Raw genomic sequence first — 26,061 nt, 5'->3', positions numbered from 1 at the left:
TTTGATTTGTTAAAAAAGTTTGAAATATCCAATAAATGTCGTTCCACTTCATGATTGTGTCCCACTTGTTGTTGATTCTTCACAAAAAAATACAGTTTTATATCTTTATGTTTGAAGCCTGAAATGTGGCAAAAGGTCGCAAAGTTCAAGGGGGCCGAATACTTTCGCAAGGCACTGTAAATACAAAACAAACATTTGTTTTTTGGGGGTTCAGATGTAGGCCTACTACACATGTCTGATTATTATGATTGCTTTATTGTATAGTTCAACTCTTTCAAGGTAATTGATCAGCTCAACCTCTGAATGACCTCTCTGATCCCACCGGAGATAGTTCAACTGGCCAAACATGCACTCCACAGGGCAACAAAAAGCTGTTATCAACCTTATTCAGATAAAATGATTACCTTATCCATTCAACAGTTTTATTACATTATCCAAGTGATTCATCACATTATCCAGTTTTATTACATTACCCTATCAAATAAAACCATCACAGTAAGTTATTACAGTATCCATTGTTATTACGTTGTTATAGCCTACCAGTTGAAGGGCTACTGCATAGATATGTTGGCCTTATCATATGTTTGTTATTTATAATTATGTTCTACTGTATTTAGTTATGTCGTCTACAATTTACAAAGCTGCAACTTTTGGCGTGCCTTACTGGAATTGAACCCGTAATAGTTCCACGTATACACGTACTGTTCAAAAACATATCCACCGTTTTGAGTATCACAAAGCCTATCATTTCATTGTCCATCACAGCAAGCGCTCCAGACTCTACCGGTGAGCAGAGGCTCTAGCAGAAATTTCTATGTGAAGCACGCTGTCATCGGGCTAGGCGGGTGGATGCCCCACATGTAGGAGCAGCAATCAACCCAAAATCTGAGGACAAAACACCGTTTGTTATGAGTGAATGCGTCGGTGAAAAGCTACACAAACATTGTGGGATCTTATGACATACGCTGGTACTCAGATACAGGCCTGAATAATATAATTGGACGCATGCATAGAAATCGTGGATCATTTGGAAGAAATTGCACTGAAACGATGAGTTGCAGATGGGGGACAGAGCTGTGGGTAAGTAGAACCGCGGAAGCACGACCGAGTGATAGCGGCGCAAATATATTAGTAATGAAACATGTTTTAACTATTGCTTTAATTTGATGGACAACCTTTGATCTGTTCCGATACAAACGACATGTGGATGGCATTGTCTTGCAAAAAGGTAGCGAGCTTAAAGCTCCTGCTGCCATGATGCTTCTCTGCGCGTGCATGCAGCCTTTATTATCGGAGGCATAGTGGCCGATTCTATACTGGGTCGCCTAGACGACACGGTCGGCTAACCCATCTGTTTTACAGTCACTAATTAATATAGCCTACTTTTGTTTTTAACCTCAAGATCTATCCCGCCATACAGCCTACGTTAGAAGCAATAGGCTAGTTGTTTTCAATATCCTACCCCATTAGCCTATTACAATCACTAAGCCATTGCAAATGGGGTCCATACTGTGCACGTACAGCTACACAGCGACTCTAGTAACGTTTAATTTGAAGCATTGCCCCCGAGAGCGGTGTTGTAGGCTACGCATTTGGGAATGGGTTTCCTCCGTTGTCTGCCTTAATTGACATTATAGCTGAAATAGCTATTAAAGCAAGAACAATGACGAACAGGGCCAGCAGGTTGAATGGATCCTCACACTACGTTTTTTTCCGTACATAGAAGGGCCTATTGCAAATATCAGAGAGAGTGACGTCTAAAATAATGCATTAAATATGCGTAACGTCATGGAATTAGTTTTTATTTGGAAATGGAAACAATGCCTATAGTTGAAGAGGGCAGTTTTTTTTTTAATGTTATGCCTACAGGTGTGCACAAATAGGCTATGCATTGCAGAGATGCAAACGTAACCCGCCACTACATATGTTAATTTGAGTTCACAACATATACTATTACACCTCACCAACTGAATGCCAATAGTCTTATTATATTCCCAATTTGCCTCCTGTAGTTTAGGTTGTAGGCCTACATAAAATGTGCAGAAGTGTTAGCCCACTGTTGCAACAGACATACTGTTTCAACAAAGACTGTTCTAGACTCTATCCCTCTCTAATTGAACCATAATAGCTCATTTCTATACATTTTTCATAAACATTGCCTCTTGGCTGCAAAATAAATTAGGAAGAAAATACACATCAGAGGTGGTGTAACCTGGTCTAGTTACTGGATGTGAGTTTGGGAATTAAATTGAGGATATGGCTTTGTTTTGATCATGTATTCTTATTTTATTCTTAATCTCTTTTCTTATAGGACCAGTTTGACAACTTGGAAAAGCACACCCACTGGGGCATTGAGTTTGTGGAGAGGTATACAAAGTTTGTTAAGGAGAGATCTGAAATTGAAATCAGCTATGCAAAACAAATCAGGTAAGGCTGGGAAAACAGTATCCTCTTCACTTCCCATTTTGATATTGTCATGTCTCTCATGGCTGCGGCGTTGCAGTAGGAGAAGCCTACAGTACGACTAAAACATACGTTTCGGTATGTTTTGTCAATTTCAGTAACTTTGATAAAAGACTACAGAGCCTGCATCACCAATGTCATCCAAGTCATGCCACACTCAAGTGCAACGCATGTCATAAGGTGATGCTCACAAGTGACAAAATTATCTCTGGTATCCACATTTTCATATACATTTCAGACATGCATACACCAGAGCAAGAGGGTCCAGTGGTACATGTGTCAGCTGTCTCTAGTGTATCACTGCACCGTCTTGTTCAGGTGGTTGTCGTAATTAAAGAGAATGCCTTCTCAATAACCCCCGGGTTAAACAAAGGTAAAATAAAACATTTAAAGAAATGTCATGTATGAATTTCAGCCCACTTCAAAGCAAACTTCTAAATTCGGAGGTGAATGTAACCAGGCCTACCCAAAGGTGGTGGTTTATGTAGCAAGTAGCAACAAAGTGAAGTAGATTAATACAGATACATACAGGCCTCCAACTACGTGCAACCGGAAGTGTAAGCCGGGTAGGCAACGCATTACCATGGTTACTAGGTTATCCACAGCAATGACCCACATTCGTTTTCTTCCAATGGTCTTGGGAGCTTCCCACTGTATAATATGGGGGTATTGCCAGACAGTGATAGTCTCTGACAGAGCAGTCCCCGGGGACAGTGGATGAGTTGGATCACTGTCTGCTGTGCACTCACCAAGGAATACACAGCAGCAAATCCCTGCATGCATAATCATCAACCTTGTTTCTGGAGATCATATCAAGAGGTTTTCTGCCTCAGCAATAGTGCAGCGATCAGCTCTGGACTGGATTATTCATTGGGTGTGTTTTGTTCTCCAGCCAGTATCATTGATAATGGCGCCATTTTAAGTTGCATGTGAAGTGTTTTGTTAAATTGTGTTTTTTTTTTCATCACCAACCATAATAGATTTAATTTCTCTACATATGTTAGTTGATAGTACAGTTGATGTAGTATATTGATTAAGGCAACCGTAGACTAAACAAACCAGACTATGGAACGCACAGATTGGACACTGAATGGAGGAATTAAGCCTTCCAAATGATGCAAAAAGCCCCAAAAGACAAGCAGGTGCTTAAAAAGACTAGAGCAAAAAGACAGCTAGGGACTTGTTAGTCATTTTATTTTCAAAGTGTTAACATGAATCTGGGCGTATGGGATTTGTGCCATGCGCTGTGGTGTCAGGATCCAGATTTATCATGTGGCTGCAAGCAGACAAAAAGAGGCGGCTGGCGCGGCTGGCAATCTGCCTAGCAACACATCAGAATAGATGGTGTGGATCAGAGCACAGGGGGTGGAGGCTACCAGTGGAGGCTACCAGTCAGAGGTGGAGATTGTTTTTACCGCTGTGTCATTATTCTAGCCTCAGTTTCTGCTCACGATAGTCCGCTCAGAGGCTGTATAATTACAAATGTAATATTTATCGTTTTTTCTTTCATAAGCGTCATTGTACAGATAGTATGATGATATTTCAAAGGGGAATCTTGCCGTTATGCTTTCATAGTAAGTGTAGGTTCTATCTCCAGTTGGCTGAATCATCCTGAGTTTTACATTACAGCTAAGGGATGACTTCCTGATACTGCCCCGCTAATGCTGCTTTTTCTTGTCAAATCACTCTGTTGTTTTTAGAGATGTGTACATATGAGGCCCAGATGCAGAGGTACACAGAAGAGTATCCGTCAATCAGCTTGTACTTTTGATACCCTGTCACTGGGCGTCCCTTTCCCATGAGTACACAAACATACAATATTTGTGTTTACACATCTCCCTCTGTATTTCTCCACAGTCCCTGATTTACAGTGTACTGTATGTTTTCCACGCCTGTACTGAAATTTGTTCCCATTCCCTAACAGAAACCTCTCTAAAAAATATCAGCCTAAGAAAAACTCAAGAGAGGAAGACGAATACAAGTGAGTGAAATGCATCAAGGATTAATGTTCACAGTATCAGGTTGACCGTGCACATGAATGTGGCTATTATTTTTGTGATGATTGTACAGTCATGTAATTCATATACCATCTCCACTCATTACCGGCTGTTAGTGGGTAAAAATAGCTGTTTTAGATTAACAAGGCTGCACTTTCATGGCTTGCAGCGAAACACTCCATTTCTGCCTGGAGAACACTGTGTAGCTAAAGCCAAGGGTTTTTCCACAAGGATTGTCTTATCATCAAGATGTTATCCTTCATAATATGTGCAAAGCAGTTGGACAGTTCCAAGACACATGAACAGAGTGACCTTTTGAAAGAAAATGTGAGACTTTTCTTAAGGCAATGGAGGAAGCCTTTGAAGGAAGTACTGCCGGATGAGGGCTTTATCTGTGTCTTCTTTCCCCTCTTAGTCACGAAATCACAAAAATCTAATTCTATGCATGTCCTATCATTTAAAGACACTGTCGAAGTGGTCAGTAAATTATATAATTTGAATATTCACGGCAATATTCTCTCTTGATAAAGAAAGAGAACATAATAGTACCTATTAATTACTTCCTATGATAATAAATATGATGCAAACATTCCTTACGATCGCCAGTAACAGTATTACATTAATATTTCTCAGGATGCATAGTAAAAAGCAGTTGTTTTTGTAAAAAAAATATTTTATTTAACTAGGCAAGTCAGTTTAGAACAAATTCTTATTTACAATGACAGCCTACCGGGGAACAGTGGGTTAACTGCCTAGTTCAGGGGCAGAACGACTGATTTTTACCTTGTCAGCACCTTTCGGTTACTGGCCCAACACTCTAACCACTAGGCTACCTGCAGTTGTGATTAGAGTAATTAAATGTGAAATAAGTGAGTGTTTTTAAACACGTTTTGTGGTCACCTCTCGTCTTGTTATCAGGTATACATCCTGTCGGGCCTTCCTGATGACCCTGAATGAGCTGAACGACTATGCCGGACAACACGAGGTCATCGCTGAGAATCTCACCACTCATATCATCTGTGAGCTGACACGCTATATCCAGGAGCTGAAAGCAGAGAGGAAATCGGTAAAAAAAAATCCCCTTTCCTGCGCATCGCTCACTTAGTCATGAATTGTACTCTCCCGGATCATGCTCATTGGCGGCTCAAAACTATTTTGAGGCTAGAATACGCAGAGATTATTGATATCACATGATCTGAGCCAAACCAGCCAATCCCTGGTCAACCAGTGGCGTCTCGATGCTTCCAAAAAAAATGTTTAAAATTTTTTTTCATCCCCACTCCCAAAAATCAAATCAGCAAATGCAATTGCTGGAACAGATGCAAATATGTCATTGGTGATTGTCATTACTCGGTACCACACAGCCAGGGATCAAGCTGAGAATCTGTTATGATGTTGCTCACAATTGTATGCCGCCACATCCAATACATCCCAGGGATGGAACTGGGTCAAGTATCCAGGTCAATGGATTGGGAACATGTTGACCCTACTCCCCCCACCAATCCATAGTAGCCTCAACCAGGTCTCTGTCTGGAGCTGGTGGCTGGAACTAATATGATGGGGGGGTGGAATGTACCCCCCCCCCCACACACACACACACATAGTTTTGTAAGGCGTTGGTTGTGGCCTTTTGTCTGACAGCATGTCTTTGACGATGGCTCAGCTCAGTGCGAGAAGAGTTAATACCTCTTACTTTTATAAAAATAAAAAAAATCTGGACTGCCGTTCATGTCGGATTGTTTTTATTTTCTAACGTGTAGTAAAGGTAGCTTTCATCGATAGCTCACTCCAATGTATGCTTTTTCATTCATTCAATTCCCAACCAGAACATGGTGTAAGTTAAATGAGGTCATGCAACCAGGCATTGAACATAAGCTTTGTACATCACATTAATATTTACTGCTCCTATATTTTGAATTGAACTTAAAACAAAAGCAGAAGTGCCTTTGAGTCTTCATCTGTGAATTCCCTTGAAAGTCGTATTATACGCTGTGAGCAGCATTGAATCAGTCAAGAATATGCACATCATCAAGTCACAAGTTAGTTTAGTTTTGGCTCAGTAGTTTCACTTCAATGCAAAGGCTAAGTAGTGGATTTTACGCCTTTTTTGTTGTGGACATTGTGTGTTTTGTCTAGCTTTATTATTCATCATAAGGAGTATCGTAAGAGCTGCCGTAAGAGATTTACAAGTCCCTTGACTGTCTAGTTATGGATACTAAATTGTTCAAGAGGTCAAACCAGAAATTATTCTACTACTGTTTTAAGTGTTTTAACTTATTTTCTGATGTGTTTTTTTTTTACCCAGCATTTCCATGATGGCCGCAGAGCTCAGCAACACATTGAGAATTCTTGGAAACAACTGGAATCCGTAAGTGTCCTCCTGATGAGTAGGTTTGAGTAATTGAAGAGATGAACGATATGCGACTGAACCATTCCAACTTGACTTGTGAATTGCCTCTCCTCAGAGTAAACGGAGATTTGAGAGAGACTGCAAGGAGGCGGACCGAGCCCAGCAGTACTTTGACAAGATTGATGCTGACATCAATGTGACCAAAGCAGACGTCGAAAAAGTAAGTTATTGACTGACAATGGGTAGCAGTGTGTGTGGGTGCGTGTGTGTGTGCGTGGGGGGGTGACTGCGAATGCCTTGCCTGTCTCTGTGTGTCTGTGCGTGTGCGTGTGTGTGTAAAAGTGCAGCTACTCTTAGTCACCACTCACCCACTCATTAAGCTGTAAGCATGGTTTGCGTGGCAACAGCTTCACTGACAAGAGAGTGCTGTGGCCCTGTTGGAAGTTGGTTTGGATCCAAATATGAATCACTGCTGGTAGACAGTGGTACAGTGCTTCATGGAGCTCCAGCTATGGGCTTTTCTCATTGTTCCCTCTAAATGTAATGCCTCAGATGGTAACCAAGCTGTGTTACTGTGCTAGTGTACTGCTGATTCCAAAAACTGTACTATTATTTCAGTATTGATTGCAAAAAACAGTGATAGTACTTTGACATGTTTATCAGGTATCTGATCTGTCCAATGTACTGTAGAAACAAAGGTAACTCAATGTACAGTAGTGTCAACATGCAACATCCCTGAGCTCAGGAAGATTGATATCAACATCGCCCTAGCTTTCTGCCAGTCGTGAAAGAACTTCCCTAGAATGTTGTTACTTTGATAAGTTTGGTATTTTAGACCTTAAGAGCTTGATGATTTCTTACCCTGACAGTAGTCTAGAGACTGTAATCTACTGTTTAGAGTTTATTAAACAACCACTACTAATCCAGCTAATTTAACACACCACTAACCAAAAATATATGGGACAGATGGGGGTGGGGCAAATGTGCAATGTTACAAATATTTGGCCAAATCACATTTAAGTAACTTCAAACCAGGTCATTGAGTTGATTTCAGTTCATTTGGCCATGATATTTTGACATTGCACAGTTGCCTGTATCTGTATAAAGATGCAAAACGTTTGCAAACCTCCTCAGGCGCAATTGACTTCGCGCTGTGAAATGCACCACCTACTACTGTACACAAGTCAAGAATCTCATGAAGCTAATATGAACTAAAATAAACAAAATCAAATAACCAAACTCTGGTTGTTTTGGACCCCCCCCCCCCCCCAACGAAACAAATGTGTCAGTAAATAGAAAGTGACATATCATTTGAAAGCTACAGCCTTTGTCTGTTTGTAAATAAAACTCAAATCTTACTGCTGACAATGTCATAAGAACCCCCCCACCCCACCACCACCCCTCCATAAAGGGCATAAACAATGCGGTATGGTCATATTCATAGAGTATGCAATGTAGGTCAAGTCACCAAAAATGCAAACATGTAATATGCCTGGAAAGAATACACCCTGATGGTCATTGTACAGCAATGAATTTCCTTGTCGAGCCACTTTACCTTGTACGCAAAAATCTTGGTAACTTGAAAGCCATGATTGCGAGGGTAATTTTAAGATGTCAGGCTTGAAAATCCGTTCAGCGATTCTACCCCAAACCAGACCAAGCGACGTCTTGTGATCTCCTAATGCTATCTAGTAGATGAACTGGCAATCAGAAAGGGGATTTACACCAGTGGATAGGTAGAGACTTCAACTTTCTCCTCATACAGTGCATTAGAAAAGTATTCAGATCCCTTGACGTTTTCCACATTTTGTTACGGTAGAGTCTTATTCTAAAATGGATTCAATTGTTTTTTCCCTCATCAATCTCCCCACATTACCCCATGATTACAAAGAAAAACTAGTTTTTATTAAAAAAATGCAAATGTATAAAAAAATATATATATAAAAAAAATAACATTTACATAAGTATTCAGACCCTGTACTCAGTACTTTGTTTAAGCACCTTTGGCAGCGATTACAGCCTTGAGTGTTCTTGGGTATGACGCTACAAGCCTGGCACACCTGTATTTGGGGAGTTTCTCCCATTCTTCTCTGCAGATCCTCTCAATCTCTGTCAGGTTGGATGGGGAGCTTCGCTGCACAGCTATTTTCAGGTCTCTCCAGAGATGTTCGATGGGGTTCAAGTCCGGGCTCTGGCTGGGCCACTCAAGGACATTCAGAGACTTGTCCCAAAGCCACTCCTGCGTTGTCTTGGCTGTGTGCTTAGGGTTGTTGTCCTGTTGGAAGGTGAACTTTTGCCCCAGTCTGAGGTCCTGAGCGCTCCGGAGCAGGTTTTCATCAAGAATCTCTCTGTACTTTGCGCCGCTCATCTTTACCTCGATTCTGACTAGTCTCCCAGTCCCTGCCACTGAAAAACATCCCCACATCATAATGCTGCCACCACCATGCTTCACCGTAGCATAGGGGTGGTGCCAGGTTTCCTCCAGACTTGACACTTAGCATTCAGGCCAAAGAGTTCAATCTTGATTTCATCAGACCAGATAATCTTGTTTCTCATGGTCTGAGAGTCCTTTAGGTTCCTTTTGGCAAACTCCAAGCGGGCTGTCATGTGCCATTTACTGAGGAGGGGATTCTGTCTGGCCACTCTACCATAAAGGCATGATTGGTGGAGTGCTGCAGCGATGGTTGTCCTTCTGGAAGGTTCTCCCATCTCCACAGAGAAACACTGGAGCGCTGTCAGAGGAGATGGGAGGAGCTCTATCAGAGTGACCATCGGGTTCTTGGTCACCTCCCTGTCCAAGGCCCTTTTCCCCCGATTGCTCAGTTTGACCGAGCGGCCAGCTCTAGGAAGGGTCTTGGTGGTTACAGACTTCTTCCATTTAAGAATGGTGGATGCCACTGTGTTCTTAGGGACATTCTGTCACCCTTCCCCAGATCGGAATTCTAAGGACAATGCCTTCGACCTCATGGCTTGTTTTTTTGCTCTGACATGCACTGCCAACTATGGGACCTTATATAGACAGGTGTGTGCCTTTCCTAATCATGTCCAATCAATTGAATATACCACAGGTGGACTCCAATCAAGTTATAGAAACATCTCAAGGATAATCAATGGAAACAGGATGCATCTGAGCTCAATTTCGAGTCTCATAGCAAAGGGTCTGAATACTTATGTAAATGTCGTATTTCAGTTTGACATTTTTAATACATTTGCACACATTTCTAAACCTGTTTTTGCTTTGTCATTATGGGGTATTATTTGTAGATTAATGAGCTAAAAATTGGATTTAATCAATTTTAGAATAAGGCTGTAAAGTAACAAAATCTGTAAAAATCTGTAAATTCTTTCCGAATGCACTGTAACCACTATGTTCCTTACAGTTCAAGCCTTTTTGCAGTCTAGTAATTTATTCAGTACATAAATAATAATTTAAAAAAAATACTTTCACATAATTAGAAGGTCTAAAACCTGTCTGTAGTGCTCTGAAACTAACTCAGTGTTTTTGTTTTCTAACATGTCTTAAAGCGGTGCTCTCTCAAGGTAGGTTTACGAGGTCTGTGAGGATCTGTCTCTGTGTTCAATGTATACCCATAGACATAACATTGTCTGTTTCACTCGGAGCATCATTTCAAATTAAGATCTCCAAAGATCTTCTAAGGCTTGTTATGGTTTGGAATGGGTATTTACAGTAAGAAACTGCTGAGGTCGGTTAGTGTGTACAGGATTTCCAAATGATAATTGAGTGAAGACACATCTAAACATATTCATATGCAGTACCAGTCAAAGGTTTGGACACAATGGTTTTTCTTTATTTTTATGTTTTATTTAATCCCCAGTTTACAATTGGCTCATTCTTCCCCCTCCTCTCCCCTGTAACTATTCCCCAGGTCGTTGCTGCAAATGAGAACGTGTTCTCAGTCAACTTACCTTGTAAAATAACGGATAAATAAATCATTGTCTACATTGTATAATAATAGTGAAGACATAAACTATATAATAACACATATGGAATCATGTAGTAACCAAAACATTGGGAAAATAATGGAAATATATATTTTATATTTGAGATTTTGCAAAGTAGCCACCCTTAGCCTTGATGACAGCTTTGCACAATCTTGGCATTTTCTCAAGCAACTTCATGAGGTAGTCACCTGGAATGCATTTTTATTAACAGGTGTACCTTGTTAAAATTTAATTTGAGGAATTTCTTTCCTTCGTAATGAGTTTGAGCCAATCAGTTGGGTTGTGACAAGGTAGCAGTGGTATACAGAAGATAGCCCTATTTGGTAAAAGACCAAGTCCATATTATGGCAAGAACAGCTCAAATAAGCAAAGAGAAATGACAGTCCATCATTACTTTAAGACATGAAGGTCAGTCCATCTGGAAAATTTCAAGAACTTTTAAAGCTTCTTCAAGTGCAGTCGCAAAAACCATAAAGCGCTATGATGAAACTGGCTCTCATGAGGACCGCCACAGGAATGGAAGACCCAGAGTTCAAGTAACAGCCACATCTCAACATCAACTCTTCAGAGGAGACTACGTGAATCAGGCCTTCATGGTCGATTCACTAGTAAGAAGAAGAAAATTGCTTGGGTCAAGCAACACGAGCAATGGACATTAGACCGGTGGAAATCTGTCCTTTGGTCCAAGTTAGAGATTTTTGGTTCCAACCGCCATGTCTTTGTGAGACGCAGAGTAGGTTAATGGATGATCTCCGGGTGTGTGGTTCCGACTGTGAAGCATGGAGGAGGAGGTGTGATGGTGTGCGGCTGCTTTGCTGGTGACACTGTCTGTGATCTATTTAGAATTCAAGGCACATTTAACCAGCATGGCTGCAACAGCATTCTGCAGCGATATGCCATCCAATCTGGTTTGCGCTTAGTGGGACTATCATTTGTTTGTCAACAGGACAATGACACAACACACCTCCATGCTGTTTAAGGGATATTTAAACAAGAGGGAGAGTGATGACTTGGCCTCCACAATCAGCCGACGTCAACCCAATTGAGATGGTTTGGGATGAGTCGGACCGCAGAGTGATGGAAAAGCAGCCAACAAGTGCTCAGCATATGTGGGAACTCCTTCAAGACTGTTGGAAAAGCATTCCAGGTGAAGCTTGTTGAGAGAATGCCAAGAGTGTGCCAAGCTGTCATCAAGGCAAAGGGGGCTACTTTGAAGAATCTAAAATCTGTATTTATTTGTTTAACACTTTTTGGTTACTACTTGATGCCATATGTGTTATTTCATAGTTTTGATGTCTTCACTCTTATTTTACAATGTAGAAAATAGTCAAAATAATGAAAAACCCTTGAATGAATAGGTGTGTCCCAACTTTTGACTCGTATTGTATACAGTGCCGTGAAAAAGTATCTACCCACTTTCAGATTTTTGTTGAATTTTGCATCTTTTTTTACACTGAATGTTATTAGATTTTCAACCAAATCCTAATATTAGATAAAGGGAACCTGAGTCAATAAATACCACAACATTTGGATACTTATTTCATTTATTTAATAAACAATGCCCCTGTGTGATAAAGTAATTGTACCCTTATACTCAATAACTGGTTTTAACTCCTTTTAGCTACAATGACTGCAACCAAACACTTTTTTGTAGTCGTTAAAGAGTCTCTCACGTCGCTGCGGATTAATTTTCTTCCATGCAATTCTGCTTTAACTCAGCGACATTTGTGGGATTTCGAGCCTGAACCGCTCGTTTCAGGCCCTGTCACAATATCTTAGTAAGGTTTAGGTCTGGACTTTGAGTAGGCCTTTCCAAAACATTAAATGTGTTGCTTTTCAGCCATTCTGATGTAGACTTGCTTGTGTGTTTTGGATCAGTGGGGAAAACCAAACACTGAACTGCACGGAAAGAATCTCATACCGACAGCCAAGCATGGTGGTGGTAGTATGATGCTTTGGGGATGCTTTCCTGCCTCAGGACCAGGATGACTTGTCATCATTGAAGGAGCCATGAATTCTGCTCCGTATCAGAGAATTCTAAAGGAGAACGTCAGGCCATCCGTCTGTGAGCTTGAAGCGCAGCTGGGTCATGCAGCAAGACAATGATCCAAAACACACAAGCAAGTCTACGTCAGAATGGCTTGAAAGCAACACATTCTAATTTTTAGAATGGCATTGTAACAGGACCTCAAACAAGCAGTTCATGCTTGAAAACCTTCAAATGTCGCTGAGTTAAAGCAGTTCTGCATGGAAGAGTGGGCCAAAATTCCTCCAAAGTTACGTAAGAAACTGATCATGAAATACAGGAAGCATTTGGTTGCAGTCGTTGCAGCTAAAGGTGGTTATTGAGTGTAAGGGGGCAAAAATAGAGAAAATCAGAAAGGAGGCAAATACTTTTTCATGGCACTGCACACAAATAACAAATATAGACACAAATAAAATGCATAATCGCTGAGATTGTAATCTCTCGTGGACAGATATATACGTAAATATAACTGATACCCTAGAATCTGTCTGGAAGGAGTGGGATGGGGGAGATAACGAGCAGCAGTAGTTCCAGTGTTTGTGTTTTTCATCACAGGTTATTTGCACACATCGCGATTTCAACGGTGTTTTGGAAGAGGAGGGCACATTCGGGCCCGTAACTTGGAAAGAGAGCAAATGGAGCTCTTCATTATGGTTCCTTTCCTCGTTCTAGCATCTCTTCATCTCTTCTCTTAACATGTATGGAACCAGAATTTATTCGAGCAGCTGACCAATTACATGAGATTTTAGTTCAGGGTTAACCAAGATTATTAAGATTGCAACGAATACTATTAGACATACAAAATGTTACACTTCAGTTTTGTTTGTTTACTTTGAGTCTTGTGTTATGAAGACAGTCTTCAACTGTCTGCTGAAGCAGCACCTAGATCTTGTCCTGTCAGTGTACAGTGTCTCAGTGCTCATACTGTATGTTTGTGGGTTATGTGCATGCAAAATGAGCCCTTTTGTGTTTTTCTTTTGTTCTTGTTGTTGTTTGTTATGGTCAATGTTTCCATCATTTTGTCATTGTAAACATTCAATATGGATTGAGGTGTCGCAATACTTGACACTAACCAATACTTTTGACTTCCCCCATCCCCCAAAAATGTCTTTGTTATAGTTTTGTGAGGAATCATCCGGATGTTGTTATGCGTGTTAACACGAAATGTGCTTTGTTAGAGTTCTGTGGATCTTTGCAGGGTTTACAGTCCCACTTGTTGGTGTGTGAATCGTTAATCCATCTCTGAACCTCTTCTCTGTATACAGGCCAGACAGCAGGCCCAGTTGAAACACCAAGTGGCAGAGGACAGCAAGAATGAATACCTCACCTACCTGCAGAAGTTTAACAAGGAGCAGAATGAACATTATTATAGCCTTATACCTCACATCTTTCAGGTATTTAACCTCACAGTACTAATTGATTGGTTTTATATACAGTGCCTTCAAAAAGTATTCACACCCCTTGACTTTTTCCACATTTTGTTGTGTTACAGCCTGAATTTAAAATGGATAAAAATGTCAATTTTGTGTCACTGATCTACACACAACACCCCATAATATCGAAGTAGAATTTCTGAAATTCCTAAAGAAATTAAAAGCTGAAATGTCTTGAGTCAATAAGTATTCAACCACTTTGTTATGGCAAGCCTAAATAAGTTCAGGAGTAAAAATTAGCTTAACAAATCACATCATAAGTGGCATGGACTCATTCCGTTTAAAAAAAATAGTGGTTAACATGATTTTTGAATGACTACCCCATCTCTGTACCCCACATGTACAATTATCTGTAAGGTCCCTGAATCGAGTAGTGAAATTCAAGCACAGATTCAACCACAAAGACCAGCAGTTTTTTTTATGTATCACAGAAAAAGTGTAGCGATTGGTAGATCCTAACTCAGTTGTCAAAGAGGAAGGAAACCGCTCATGGATTTCACCATGAGGACAATTGTGATTTTAAAACAGTTACAGAGTTTAATGGTTGTGATATGAGAACTGAGGATAAATAAACAACAGTGTAGTTACTCTGCAATACTAACTTACATGACAGAGTGGAAAGAAGGAAACCTGTACAGAATAAAAGTATTCCTAAACATGCATCCTGTTTGCAACAATGCACTTATGTAATAATGCAAAAAATGTGTTGAATACAAAGTGTTATGTTTGGGCAAATCCGACACAACACAACATTGCCTACCACTCTTCATATTTTCAAGCATGGTGGGGCTGCATCATGTTATTGGTATACTTGTCATCAGAAAGGACTATAGAGATTTTAGGATAGAAATAAACTGAATACATCTATAAGCACAGGCAAAATCCTTGTGGAAAACCTGGCCCAGACACTGGGAGACAAATTCACTTTTCAGCAGGACAATAATCTAATACACAAGGCCAAATCTATATTGAAGTTGCATACCAAAACAACATTTAATCTTCGTGAGTGGCCTAGTTACAGTTTCATCATAAATTGACTTGAACATTTATGGCAAGACTTGAAGATGGCTGTCTAGCAATGATTGACAACCAACTTCACAAGCTTGAAGACATTTTTAAAGAATATTGGCAAATATACACTGAACAAAAATATAAACGCAACATGTAAATCAGGGATGCACGATACATCAGTAAGCATATCGGAATCGGACGATATTAGCTAAAAATGACAACATATCGGCCCATGTCTAGTTTAACGCCGATGTGCAAAACCGAAGTCAAAGCTGAGGTGCATATCTATATAAACGTAGGTAAATGAAATATAGCACAACACAGAACAAAAGCCGAATAATACTGAGCATGACAACAACTTAACAAGTTCAAGTCGAGCAGTCATTTGAAAGAGTAAGAACATATCAGCGAGACAACTCAAAGGCGAAATCCATTAACGGATAATGGAATAATGGAATTCAATCAACCATTCTCTGTCGTGGATGATGTTGGCTTTTGCTAACTGATTTCCTTATATGAACTGTAACTCAGTAAAATCTTTGAAATGGTTGCATGTTGCATTTATATTTTTGTTCAGTTTAGTACAGTCCAGGTGTGCAAAGCTCTTAGAGACGTACCCAAAATGACTCACAGCTGTAATCGCAGTTAAATGTGATTCTATCATATAACGACTCAGGGGTGTGAATATCTAAATGACATATTTCTGTATTTCATTTTAAATCAATTTGGAATTTAAAAAAAAAACATGTTTGCACTTTGTGGTTATGGGGTATTGTGTGTAGATTAGTGAGAAAAATATATTTAATCAATTTTGAATTCAGGCATTAACACAACAAAATGTGTGATAAGTCCATGGGTATGGATGCTTTGTGAAGGCACTGTAGTTATACAGTAGCACTTGCAGGCACTCAAAATCAAATCAAATCAGGTCAACTCAAAGTGCTTCAGGGAGAAAACATTATTTACCAGTACATCCACTTACATCCACCCTATTTACAATATAACTGATGTGTATGTGATTAGCGACTCATAATTCTATTTGAAGGTACAGTAATCAAACAATGTTTTCTTTGTTGCAGAAAATACAGGAGATGGAGGAGAAAAGGATTGAGAAAGTGGGCGAGTCTATGAAGACTTACGCAGAGGTCAATCGGAAAGTGTTACCTATTGTTAGCAAATGTTTAGATGGCATGACCAATGCAGCAGCATCCATCGAGCCAACAATGGTGAGTAGCCTAGTGCCTGTGCATAACATGGTTCTTGTTATGTACAGTCATTTTACATAGTGACAAACTGTGTGGAACGTGCACAGACAAATCTGTTGCACATTTTTGTGACATTATTTCTATACCAAAGTGTGGAGAGAATGGGATTGCCGTCATCCATTGTTCTATTCGCAGAAGCAGTAAAGGGTTAGCAGCCCATAGGAGGACATAAATTATTCACACCTTCAAAAGGCTTACTTTGGCAGTTTTATTAATGGTCTCTACTTTCACATTAATGAGATTTGTTGCTATGCAAAGTCGCATACAGGTGTCATTGGGTGTTTTCACCGATAGTGACAGCGGAGTCACCGATAATGATAGTTTTATCCTATACCGCAAAGGAATCAAGATGTTGGGCATTCATTGACATATGCCTTACTGGTGTGAAAAATAAATGCTGTAGTCTGGACTGTATAAAGTGTCTCAGTCTAAGAGTGTTGATGTACAATCAGGTCCCCCTGTCTATTGATTATAACTAAGGTAAAGCTGATCCTAGATCAGCACTCCTACTCTGAGACGCTTTCTGTGGTGGGTTTCAAGAGCCATGCCTTTGCTATAATTGTGTCTTCCTGCGCTTCAAAGGGGAGTTTAGGTCGATTCCACTTCAGCGGGAGCAGAAAAGATTTGTATGTATCACAAACCATTTTTTTGTAAATCATGATGAGTGGGAGTTTTAGGCCTTTTTTAGACCTAAACACAACTTGATACATGCTCTAACATATGGCGAGGGCATGTATGTCTAGATTCTGATAAAATGTGTATTAACATTAATTTATTAAACATAAAAATATGAATAAAATTTTTAATTTTTCTTATTTTTAGACATATTGTTTGCAACAATATACTCTTCAAAACAGATCATAGCCCTCCTTTGGGATTGGACAAATCACCAGCAGAAGGAGTTCCTGTTGAATAAAATAACCTAGACATACTCCTTTAAGAGCACACTAAAAGGAGTATAATGACACCAAGGTGTTGCCTGTATCATGTACACTTCACAGTCTTACAGAAGGCATGTTTAGGTCTAAAAAGGGCCTAAAATGGCCAATTCCATCATAATGTTGGTTTGTGATGCAAATGTCAAAAGTATTTCAAGTCCCATGAAGTTTCTATGTGAGAATTGCCAGAACAATCTGAGATACCAATAATATTTCCTGCTCCCGCTGGGGTGGAATCGCCCTTTTGCATGTCGCAGTTTTGACATTGGCTTTCGAGAGGAATACTTCCACTTTAAAGTGCTAATTATTTCCTTCTATTTGGTTCAGTTTGGTGCCTTCAAGCTGAAATACATTTGGTGAATATTCATAATATTCCATCTATTATACATGAATGAAATCACTTCCCCCAACAGGATACCAAGCAGGTGGTGGAATCCTTCAAGTCTGGCTTCGAGCCACCTGGCGACGTAGAAGTTGAGGACTATAGTCTGTCTATGAGGCGGACCGTGTCAGAGTCCAGCTATCTGAACTCGCGGGGGGAGGGCAAGCCCAGCCGCAGCAACAGCAGGGGCAAACTATGGCCTTTCAAGAGAAACAAGGTAAGAACAACACCTTCAGTCCACAATACTGCCCTCTACCTACTGTACTGTAATAGCCAGGGCCAAGTTCGGCAGGGGCACCGCGTTGTGGAAGGTTCAGACAGAAATACATGTTGTAGATAGAGCACACGTCTCTCTGACATGAAAAATAAGGAATCCTGGCGGCTCTCTTCATGACATTTCTACCTGAAATGTTCCACAATGTGAACTGAACGGGGCACAGGCGTCTGCCTAAACTGGAGAGTGTACATCTTTGTAATATTAAATAAATGCTTGTTTGGAAGCACAATTTTTCTAAACGTTCAACTCGTGCTCGAGCAGTGTTCTCTCGTCGTCGCACAATGACATGCTCATACTCTGTACATGCTCTTTTAATCGCTGCTGTCTTAAGTGTTAGTAACCAGATTCTTTCTGTTGTCCTTCGTTTCATTATTATTATTATTTTAAATCATTTTTGTGTGTTCATTTTCCTAATTTTATTTATTGTTTTGTTCCATACCGCTCCATGACCCTTACCCATAGCTCATGTCTTTGTTAGCTTCCCCACGCCAACCACCTCCTCCCCCCCCTACCTCCCCATCACCCGGTGCCGTGCCCAACGGCCCCCAGTCTCCCCAGCAGCCCAAGGAGCCCCTCTCCCACCGCCTCAATGAGTTCATGACCTCCAAACATAAAATGCAATGTTTAAGGAGTCTGACACGCGGGGTAAGTTGATTTTGTACAGGCAGATTGACTCTTAAGACATTGATGTGGTGACTATGGGCTACTGATAGTGGCTCCTGCTATTGCTCATTCCCTTTGAATGGGATCCGTCCGAGCCTACTACCTGCAGACAATAATTTGAAAATTGTGTGTATTCTGGCACTGGTGTTCTTTTCCAATCTACGAATGGTGTGTATTCATTTTGTTCATTGTTTAACATTTGTTCATACTGTAGGTGGATAAAATATAATGCTGCCAATGGTGAATGAACTGTTCAGACTGACATGGCATCTATCTTAATATCCACAACCCTTCATTGCTGCTTGTGCTTGTACAGTTTCATACTTCCGTTTCAAAGTTTCAAACATATGTTGACATTGTGTCTTTTTCGTCCCATTGTCTCCCCTCACTTGGAAAGCTTTCTCTCAAGCTGGTAAGCATGACTGGTTTCCTAACTCTTCAGATGGTTGATGACTATATTGTTTTGTAGTGCACACATTACAGGTACAATCTAGATCACTATAGAGGAAAATTGCTCAGATACGCTCAGATCTCATTGTTGATGATAACAATATGAAGTCAATAAAGTCATTAAAAAAAACATATATAAAACAATATAAAGTCACTTCTCCATGGTGTTAGGCTTCTTTAATAGGGTTATGTATGTCTGGGTGTTGATTTGTTTGTTTGGTGGTTTGTTTGTTTGTTTGTTTTCCCATAGGGTTCTGGCCCTGAAGATTGTAGTCACCTGCCTCCTGAACAGAGGAGAAAGAAGCTCCAGGCCAAAATCAATGACATCAACAAGGAGCTACAAAAAGAGGTGGATCAGAGGTAGAGTAAATGTGTGAAAGTCCAATTGTGTCTCTATATGAGAAGTTTTAAACTAACCCTGGTCTATTTACAAACAGATCAACTCTTCAGTATGAATGCCTGTTCATTCTGAATGTGACAAAGCTGTTCCATTTTGTGTTGTAGGGATGCTCTGACTAAAATGAAGGACGTGTACGTAAAGAACCCACACATGGGGGACCCCAACAGCGTGGACCCACGATTAGAGGAGATCGGACAAGATATTGACAAGTTAGAACTGGATTCAAGGAAATATGAAGTAAGTTGAACTGTTACACAATATTTATGTCAATGCTGGTTAGATATTTCGTGTTTGTCTAGGGGTAGTGCTGCCAACTACAGGCTCCAGACTAAAATCTGGGTTTGAATCCCTTGTCTGACACTTTCATCGCTGTCTTTCCCCTGATCTGTCTCTCTTTCTCATTCCCGATCTCTATCAAAAATATTCCACGAGTTTATGTGCAGATCAAGTATTGTTGAGTCGAAACCTTTTGATGTCTGTCCACAGGCCTGGCTGCTGGAGGTGGAGACAAGGTTAGCAGAAAAGAGTGACCCACACAGACGACAAAGTGGATTGTACGACTCCAACGCTACTACACCTGTCAACAACAACTGTGCACCTGTCAACCGAGAGAGGTAGAACAAATGTGCTCATTACTATAGCTCAGAATCAGTGGACCAGCAAACTGAAAAACCACAACCAAACCTCGCACTAGCTAGCTAACAATGTGTGTCACAACAGAGAACTATACGATTTGACTGAAACTTCTTTGGGGGCTTGTTGCACATGATTTATTATGCTCTAAATAAAACTAACGAGGACTGTCTATTGACTCAATGTATGCTTTTTAACACAGCTCTAAATGGATTGGTTTATGGATTTGACACACGTCTCACCAGGGCCATATAGGCAACCTTTTACGATATGATATTTGGGTTTGCACATACAATATCCATGTCTTTGTCATGGTCTTTAACTGTTTGTGGTCTTTATGCGGTTAGCCCGGACGGCAGCTATACAGAGGATCATAGCACAGAGCATCACCTCAAATCTCGGAGCACCGACTTTGATGATGACTTTGATGATGAGGACCCACTCCCCACTATCGGAACCTGTAAATCGCTCTACCCTTTCGAAGGTACGCCAATGCCCCCTCTGAAAATACGTGTTGTTGTAAGATTTGGGTTTGTTTGTACTGTTCAGAACATATGTCTCACCTGGTTCAAATAACAGGGAAGGGGCTTCTTCCGCCATGTACAGTTCATGTACAGTTGGGTTAAAACATTTCCCTGACGGTAAAAAATAAAGTGCTGTAAAGAGGATATGACTCATTGAGGCGTATTCTGAAATTTCACATATGTATGCCATTTACATACAGTTGAAGTCAGAAGTTTACATACACTTAGGTTGGAGTCATTAAAACTAGTTTTTCAACCACTACACAAATGTCTTGTTAACAAACTATAATTTTGGCAAGTCGGTTAGGACATCTACTTTGTGCATGACACAAGTAATTTTTCCAACAATTGTTTACAGACAGATTATTTCACTTATAATGCACTGTATCACAAGTCCAGTGGGTCAGAAGTTCACATACACTTAGTTGACTGTGCCTTTCCAACAAGTTGAAAAATGACAGAAAATGATGTCATGGCTTTAGAAGCTTCTGATAGGCTAATTGACATCATTTGAGTCAATTGGAGGTGTACCTGTGGATGTATTTCAAGGCCTACCTTCAAACTCAGGGCCTCTTTTCTTCACATCATGGGAAAATCAAAATAAATCAGCCTTGGGAGCAATTTCCAAATGCCTGAAGTTACCACGTTCATCTTCACCATGGGACCACACAGCCGTCATACCACTCAGGAAGAAGACGGGTTCTGTCTCCTAGAGATGAACGTACTTTTGTGCAAAAAGTGCAACTCAATCCCAGAACAACAACAAAGGGCCTTGTGAAGATGCTGGAGGAAACAGGTACAAAAGTATCTATATCCACAGTAAAATGAGTCCTATATCGACATAACCTGAAAGTCCACTTAGCAAGGAAGAAGCCACTGATCCAAAACCGCCATAAAAAAGCCAGACTACGGATTGCAACTGCACATGGGGACAAAGATTGTACTTTTTGGAGAAATGTCCTCTGGTCTGATGAAACAAAAATAGAACTGTTTGGCCATAATGACCATCGTTATGTTTGGAGGAAAAAGGGGAAGGCTTGCAAGCCGAAGAACACCATCCCAACCTTGAAGCACGGGGGTGACAGCATCATGTTGTGGGGGTGCTTTGCTGCAGGAGGGACTGGTGTACTTCACAAAATAGATGGCATCATGAGGGAGAGAAATTATGTGGATATATTGAAGCAACATCTCAAGACATCAAGTTAAAGCTTGGTTGCAAATGGGTCTTCCAAATGGACAATGACCCCAAGCATACTTCCAAAGTTATGGCAAAATGGCTTAAGGACAACAAAATCAAGGTATTGGAGTGGCCATCACAAAGCCCTGACCTGAGTCCTATATACATTTTGTGGGCAGAACTGAAAAAGCGTGTGCGAGCAAGGAGGCCTACCAACCTGACTCAGTTACACCACCTCTGTCAGGAGGAATGGGCCAAAATTCACCCAGCTTATTGTGGGAAGCTTGTGGAAGGCTAGCCGAAACATTTGACCCAAGTTACACAATTTAAAGGCAATGCTACCAAATACTAATTGAGTGTATGTAAACTTCTGACCCACTGGGAATGTGATGAAAGAAATAAAAGCTGACATAAATCATTCTCTCTACTATTATTCTGATATTTCACATTCTTAAAATAAAGTGGTGATCCTAACTGACCTAAAACAGGGAATTTGTCATTAAATGTCATGAATTATGAAAAACTAAGTTTAAATTTATTTGGCTACGGTGTATGTAAACTTCAGACTTCAACTGTAGGTTATTGCTAGATGATTACAAACAAACTTGGTGCAGCATAGGCTTTTTGTGAACGTAATATTTTAACACACTCAACTGTAAAATAACAATGACTTGGCGTTTTACTTTCTTGTCTCTCCTTCTCAGGTCAGAACGAAGGCACCATTTCCATGGCCGAGGGGGAGCTGCTGTATGTCATCGAGGAGGATAAGGGTGACGGGTGGACGCGGGTGCGCAGGAACGAGGATGAAGAGGGATACGTACCCACATCTTACATCAAGGTCTTTTTCGACACAAATGCCAAAGGTGCTATGACATACATATAATTGTCATTTTATGAGATGGGCAATGGGTGGACAAACATATACAAAAATCTCTTTGACATTTCAACCCCCCTGAAGTTTCCGAAATATCCCAAGAATCATTTTGGAGACGGAACTCGCAGAACAACGGACTGTATTTACATTTGTACTTGTGCTTTTTACCTTCTACCATCTGGCACCCGTTCAAACTCATTTTGGAGACGTCTTTGTTTGTGTGTATGAACAGGTGTGGATGTGATAAGTTGTCAGAACCAACTCGACACCGCTGTCGATATCAGCTACACCTTGCTTCTAGCACTAATAGTAATAACCAAATGTAAATTTCTTGATTTATTTGACCAACAAATTTAGATATGTACAGTACGGTTTCTCATATTAGAAAGCATTGCATCTAAACATATCAATTCCTCTTTGGAATAGCTATTATTGCATGCCTAAAGACAGACTCATGGTATGCAGGTTATGCTCTTCCAGCCTCCACTGCGTTGCATGCACAGTACATAGTATATCTGCGCTTGAGCAGCGACCATCATTGCTGTAAGCTTGCGAAGCAGAGAGGCAAACTAAATCAGCTGTTGCATGTGGACATGTTTCAAAGTATCAAAGAGAGGACATGCCTTTTTACAGAGTAAAGCAAAAAAACAATGTGATAGTTAGAAAAGGACACTGCTTGCACGTTGTCTTGATTAGCAATAGTACGACATACGAGTGTATTCCCTTCTACTAGCTGTTGGCCCTCCTCCAAAATCTGACAAAGGGGCTTCATTGAAGCGCCTAAACTACTGAATGTCGCGCTAAGTTTACAGTTGTGTTCTCCAACAGATAGACACTCATTTCATTCTGAGACGCATGGTGATGCACCCGCCATTCCATCATTGGCATGATATTGATTTATTGTTTTATAATGATCAATCTATCCCTGCTTTATTTGATACTGAGTTGTTCTGCATGCTTGAACCAATTGATAAGACAAATTAAGTCAAGTCAGATGAGCATAGTATTGTAACCAGGTAGTATTTCTGTTTTGAAAATGATTAACACATGTAACCTCGAGTTTTCTGTCTTTAATTTGCCGTTGACGTTCAGAATCACGCTCTCGAGCAGCATAGACTCGACTGTATGCACACGTAATCTGCCAGGATGATTGTCAGAATGTGCAGGAATGTCATGGATTTACTTTCGCTTCTCTTAATGCATCACCACTAACATGTCTTGTGTGATTTTTGTTTGTTTGTTTGCTTTTTTGTTTGCTTTTTTCTTATTGCAGATTCCTAAAAGTCTTTGGCTCGCACAGGGATGGCAGGGCACAGGTCCTTGCGAAAAAGCGCCCTCCTCTTAAAACTGTAGTCAGAGAGACGACAGACTAAAGGGACAAAGTTGCAAGGCAGTCCAATTTGCGACCCAGTACAGAAATCCATTGCGGGTTTCTATTGAATGGATCAAAAACAACACACATTGCGGGGCAACCACCATTTCTAGTCATTTTCCTCTTGATTGTTTCTGCAAGCTTGCTTCTTGTTTTTCTAACTGGAGATAAGTATCATGTTGTGGGCTGCTTGCTGTTCTACTGTACCTTGGCCCCCAGGGGCGGTACTTGTTTCATGGGAGAGGAGTCTGAGACAGCCTTGTTACACATTGGTGGCTATTCTAAACCTGCATTTCAATCTATCGTCACAACAAACTCTACACCGTAGGAAAACACTTATGGAAAATACCGCTACACTTTGGCTGAAATTCCATTGGTTAATTCCCATGGTGAAGGAAAAAAAACCCATTGTGTCTGCGTCACGAAAAAGCATGTTCACAGTAATGTCAATCAGACAAAACGGAAGAAAACAAAGCTCATTATAAGGATACATTTTTCTTGGCACTGGAGCGATGTTGCTGCTTCTCCAGTTGGATTCAACACAGTAAACGCCTCACAATTACTGTACACACCCATGTATGTATTTTGAGGTATATAGATTATATACTGATCACACATAAATTACACTGATTGTTGGCTTGAAACACATCTGCACAAATTTGTTGAGCACCAATTTGACTTTTAGTTGAAGTGCATTGTGTAATCGCCTGACTGGAGCACTCAGTGCAGGTTTACAGGTTGGCATACAATCTGAACGAAGATCTCACTCCTTTGCTCTCTCCTATTGTCTTGCAATACGCACATGAGTGACAGCTCCTCTCTCTGGCTACACCCCCACACAGGCAGTAGCCATGGTGATTGTCGCACAACTCTCTTTCTCCGTCTCTCACCCTTCTCTCTGTTCTTTTTCTCTCTTTTTCTGGCTACTTGTGGTGGAGGTAGCTACTCTTCGGTTGGCGCTGTGTTTCTCTACGCATGCATGCTTGCCCTGTCTTCTTGCCTGTGCCAGTCCTGCGGGGGGGGGGGGGGTTGTTGTCTCGATCTCTATTACGTTAACTCATCATTTGTGGTGTGTGATCTTCTTTCCTTCTTACCCTGTGTTTGTGCCTGTGGTTTTGTGATTTTATATTTTGGGGGTATTATTCTTTTGTCAATGCATGACCACTTTGCTTTCCCCTCGAATTCTTGATATGTCCATGCCGTTTCTCTTCCGGAGAGACACTGACAGTTTCATATCTCTCTTCTGTTTTTTTTTAAATGTTTTAAAGCTTCTTTTAACCGAGGTTAATCTGGGAGCGGCTTCTCTTTACATTAGCTGGTTACCAACTCAAACTGACAAATTGAAGTATTCGTACGTCCATTGATAAAGAGATGCAGTACATATTTGCGAACTGAAGTCTCAGTGTATTCTGTAAGTATTTTGTGCTTTGAATTCACTGTGTACTGTTCCTTTGAAAACGTACCTGTATACTGTATATAACTGGTGTGAAAGCAAAGTTTGTTTCTTGACCGTTGACAGTAATGATGTAATTATACTCTGGTGTGTGTGATATGTGATAACTATATGCTAAAGCTTGGAATCGTGTCTTCATTTTTCATTTATTTTATAGTAAAATAATGCCTGTTTATTTCTTTTGAGAAGAACAATACCTCTTTGTTATTGTTGGGCTCTGTTTCTCCTGGAAATGTTATCTGAAGTCTAATATACCATGTTGGAGTTTGGAAATAAATTGAAATATGAAGTGGGGGGAAAAAGGGACGTGTTACTGTCGAAAAGCATACAACGGCTGCGGTAGTGATGTTTTGCTGACACACAGTAAGTGACCTGTGAGGTTCTGCAGACTAAATGATGAATGTTACAGA

General features: G+C 40.5%; 1 protein-coding gene across 3 annotated transcripts; it reads left to right on the top strand.

Moving 5' to 3' along the window:
* Positions 1-975: 975 nt before the first annotated feature.
* On the top strand, positions 976-25,449 carry LOC139390027 (formin-binding protein 1-like). Of its 3 annotated transcripts, XM_071137136.1 has the most exons (18): positions 976-1,080; positions 2,312-2,427; positions 4,388-4,444; positions 5,379-5,526; positions 6,766-6,828; positions 6,926-7,030; positions 10,336-10,350; positions 14,065-14,193; positions 16,323-16,469; positions 17,860-18,045; positions 18,568-18,750; positions 19,166-19,180; positions 19,469-19,578; positions 19,723-19,855; positions 20,105-20,232; positions 20,599-20,735; positions 22,657-22,815; positions 24,100-25,449. In XM_071137136.1, the coding sequence occupies exons 1-18, from the start codon at positions 1,006-1,008 to the stop codon at positions 24,105-24,107; spliced, it is 1,914 nt and encodes a 637-aa protein (XP_070993237.1). In that variant the 5' UTR covers positions 976-1,005; the 3' UTR covers positions 24,108-25,449. The 3 variants fall into 3 exon arrangements, with proteins under 3 accessions (XP_070993237.1, XP_070993236.1, XP_070993238.1); XM_071137135.1 differs by having other exon boundaries at positions 22,657-25,449; XM_071137137.1 differs by lacking the exon at positions 10,336-10,350 and having other exon boundaries at positions 22,657-25,449.
* Positions 25,450-26,061: the final 612 nt, after the last annotated feature.

The sequence above is a fragment of the Oncorhynchus clarkii genome, chromosome 30 (assembly GCF_045791955.1).
Source record: "Oncorhynchus clarkii lewisi isolate Uvic-CL-2024 chromosome 30, UVic_Ocla_1.0, whole genome shotgun sequence".
Taxonomy (NCBI): domain Eukaryota; kingdom Metazoa; phylum Chordata; class Actinopteri; order Salmoniformes; family Salmonidae; genus Oncorhynchus; species Oncorhynchus clarkii.
The sequence above is the reverse complement of the archived record's forward strand: the minus strand, read 5'-3'. Positions and strand labels throughout refer to the sequence as shown.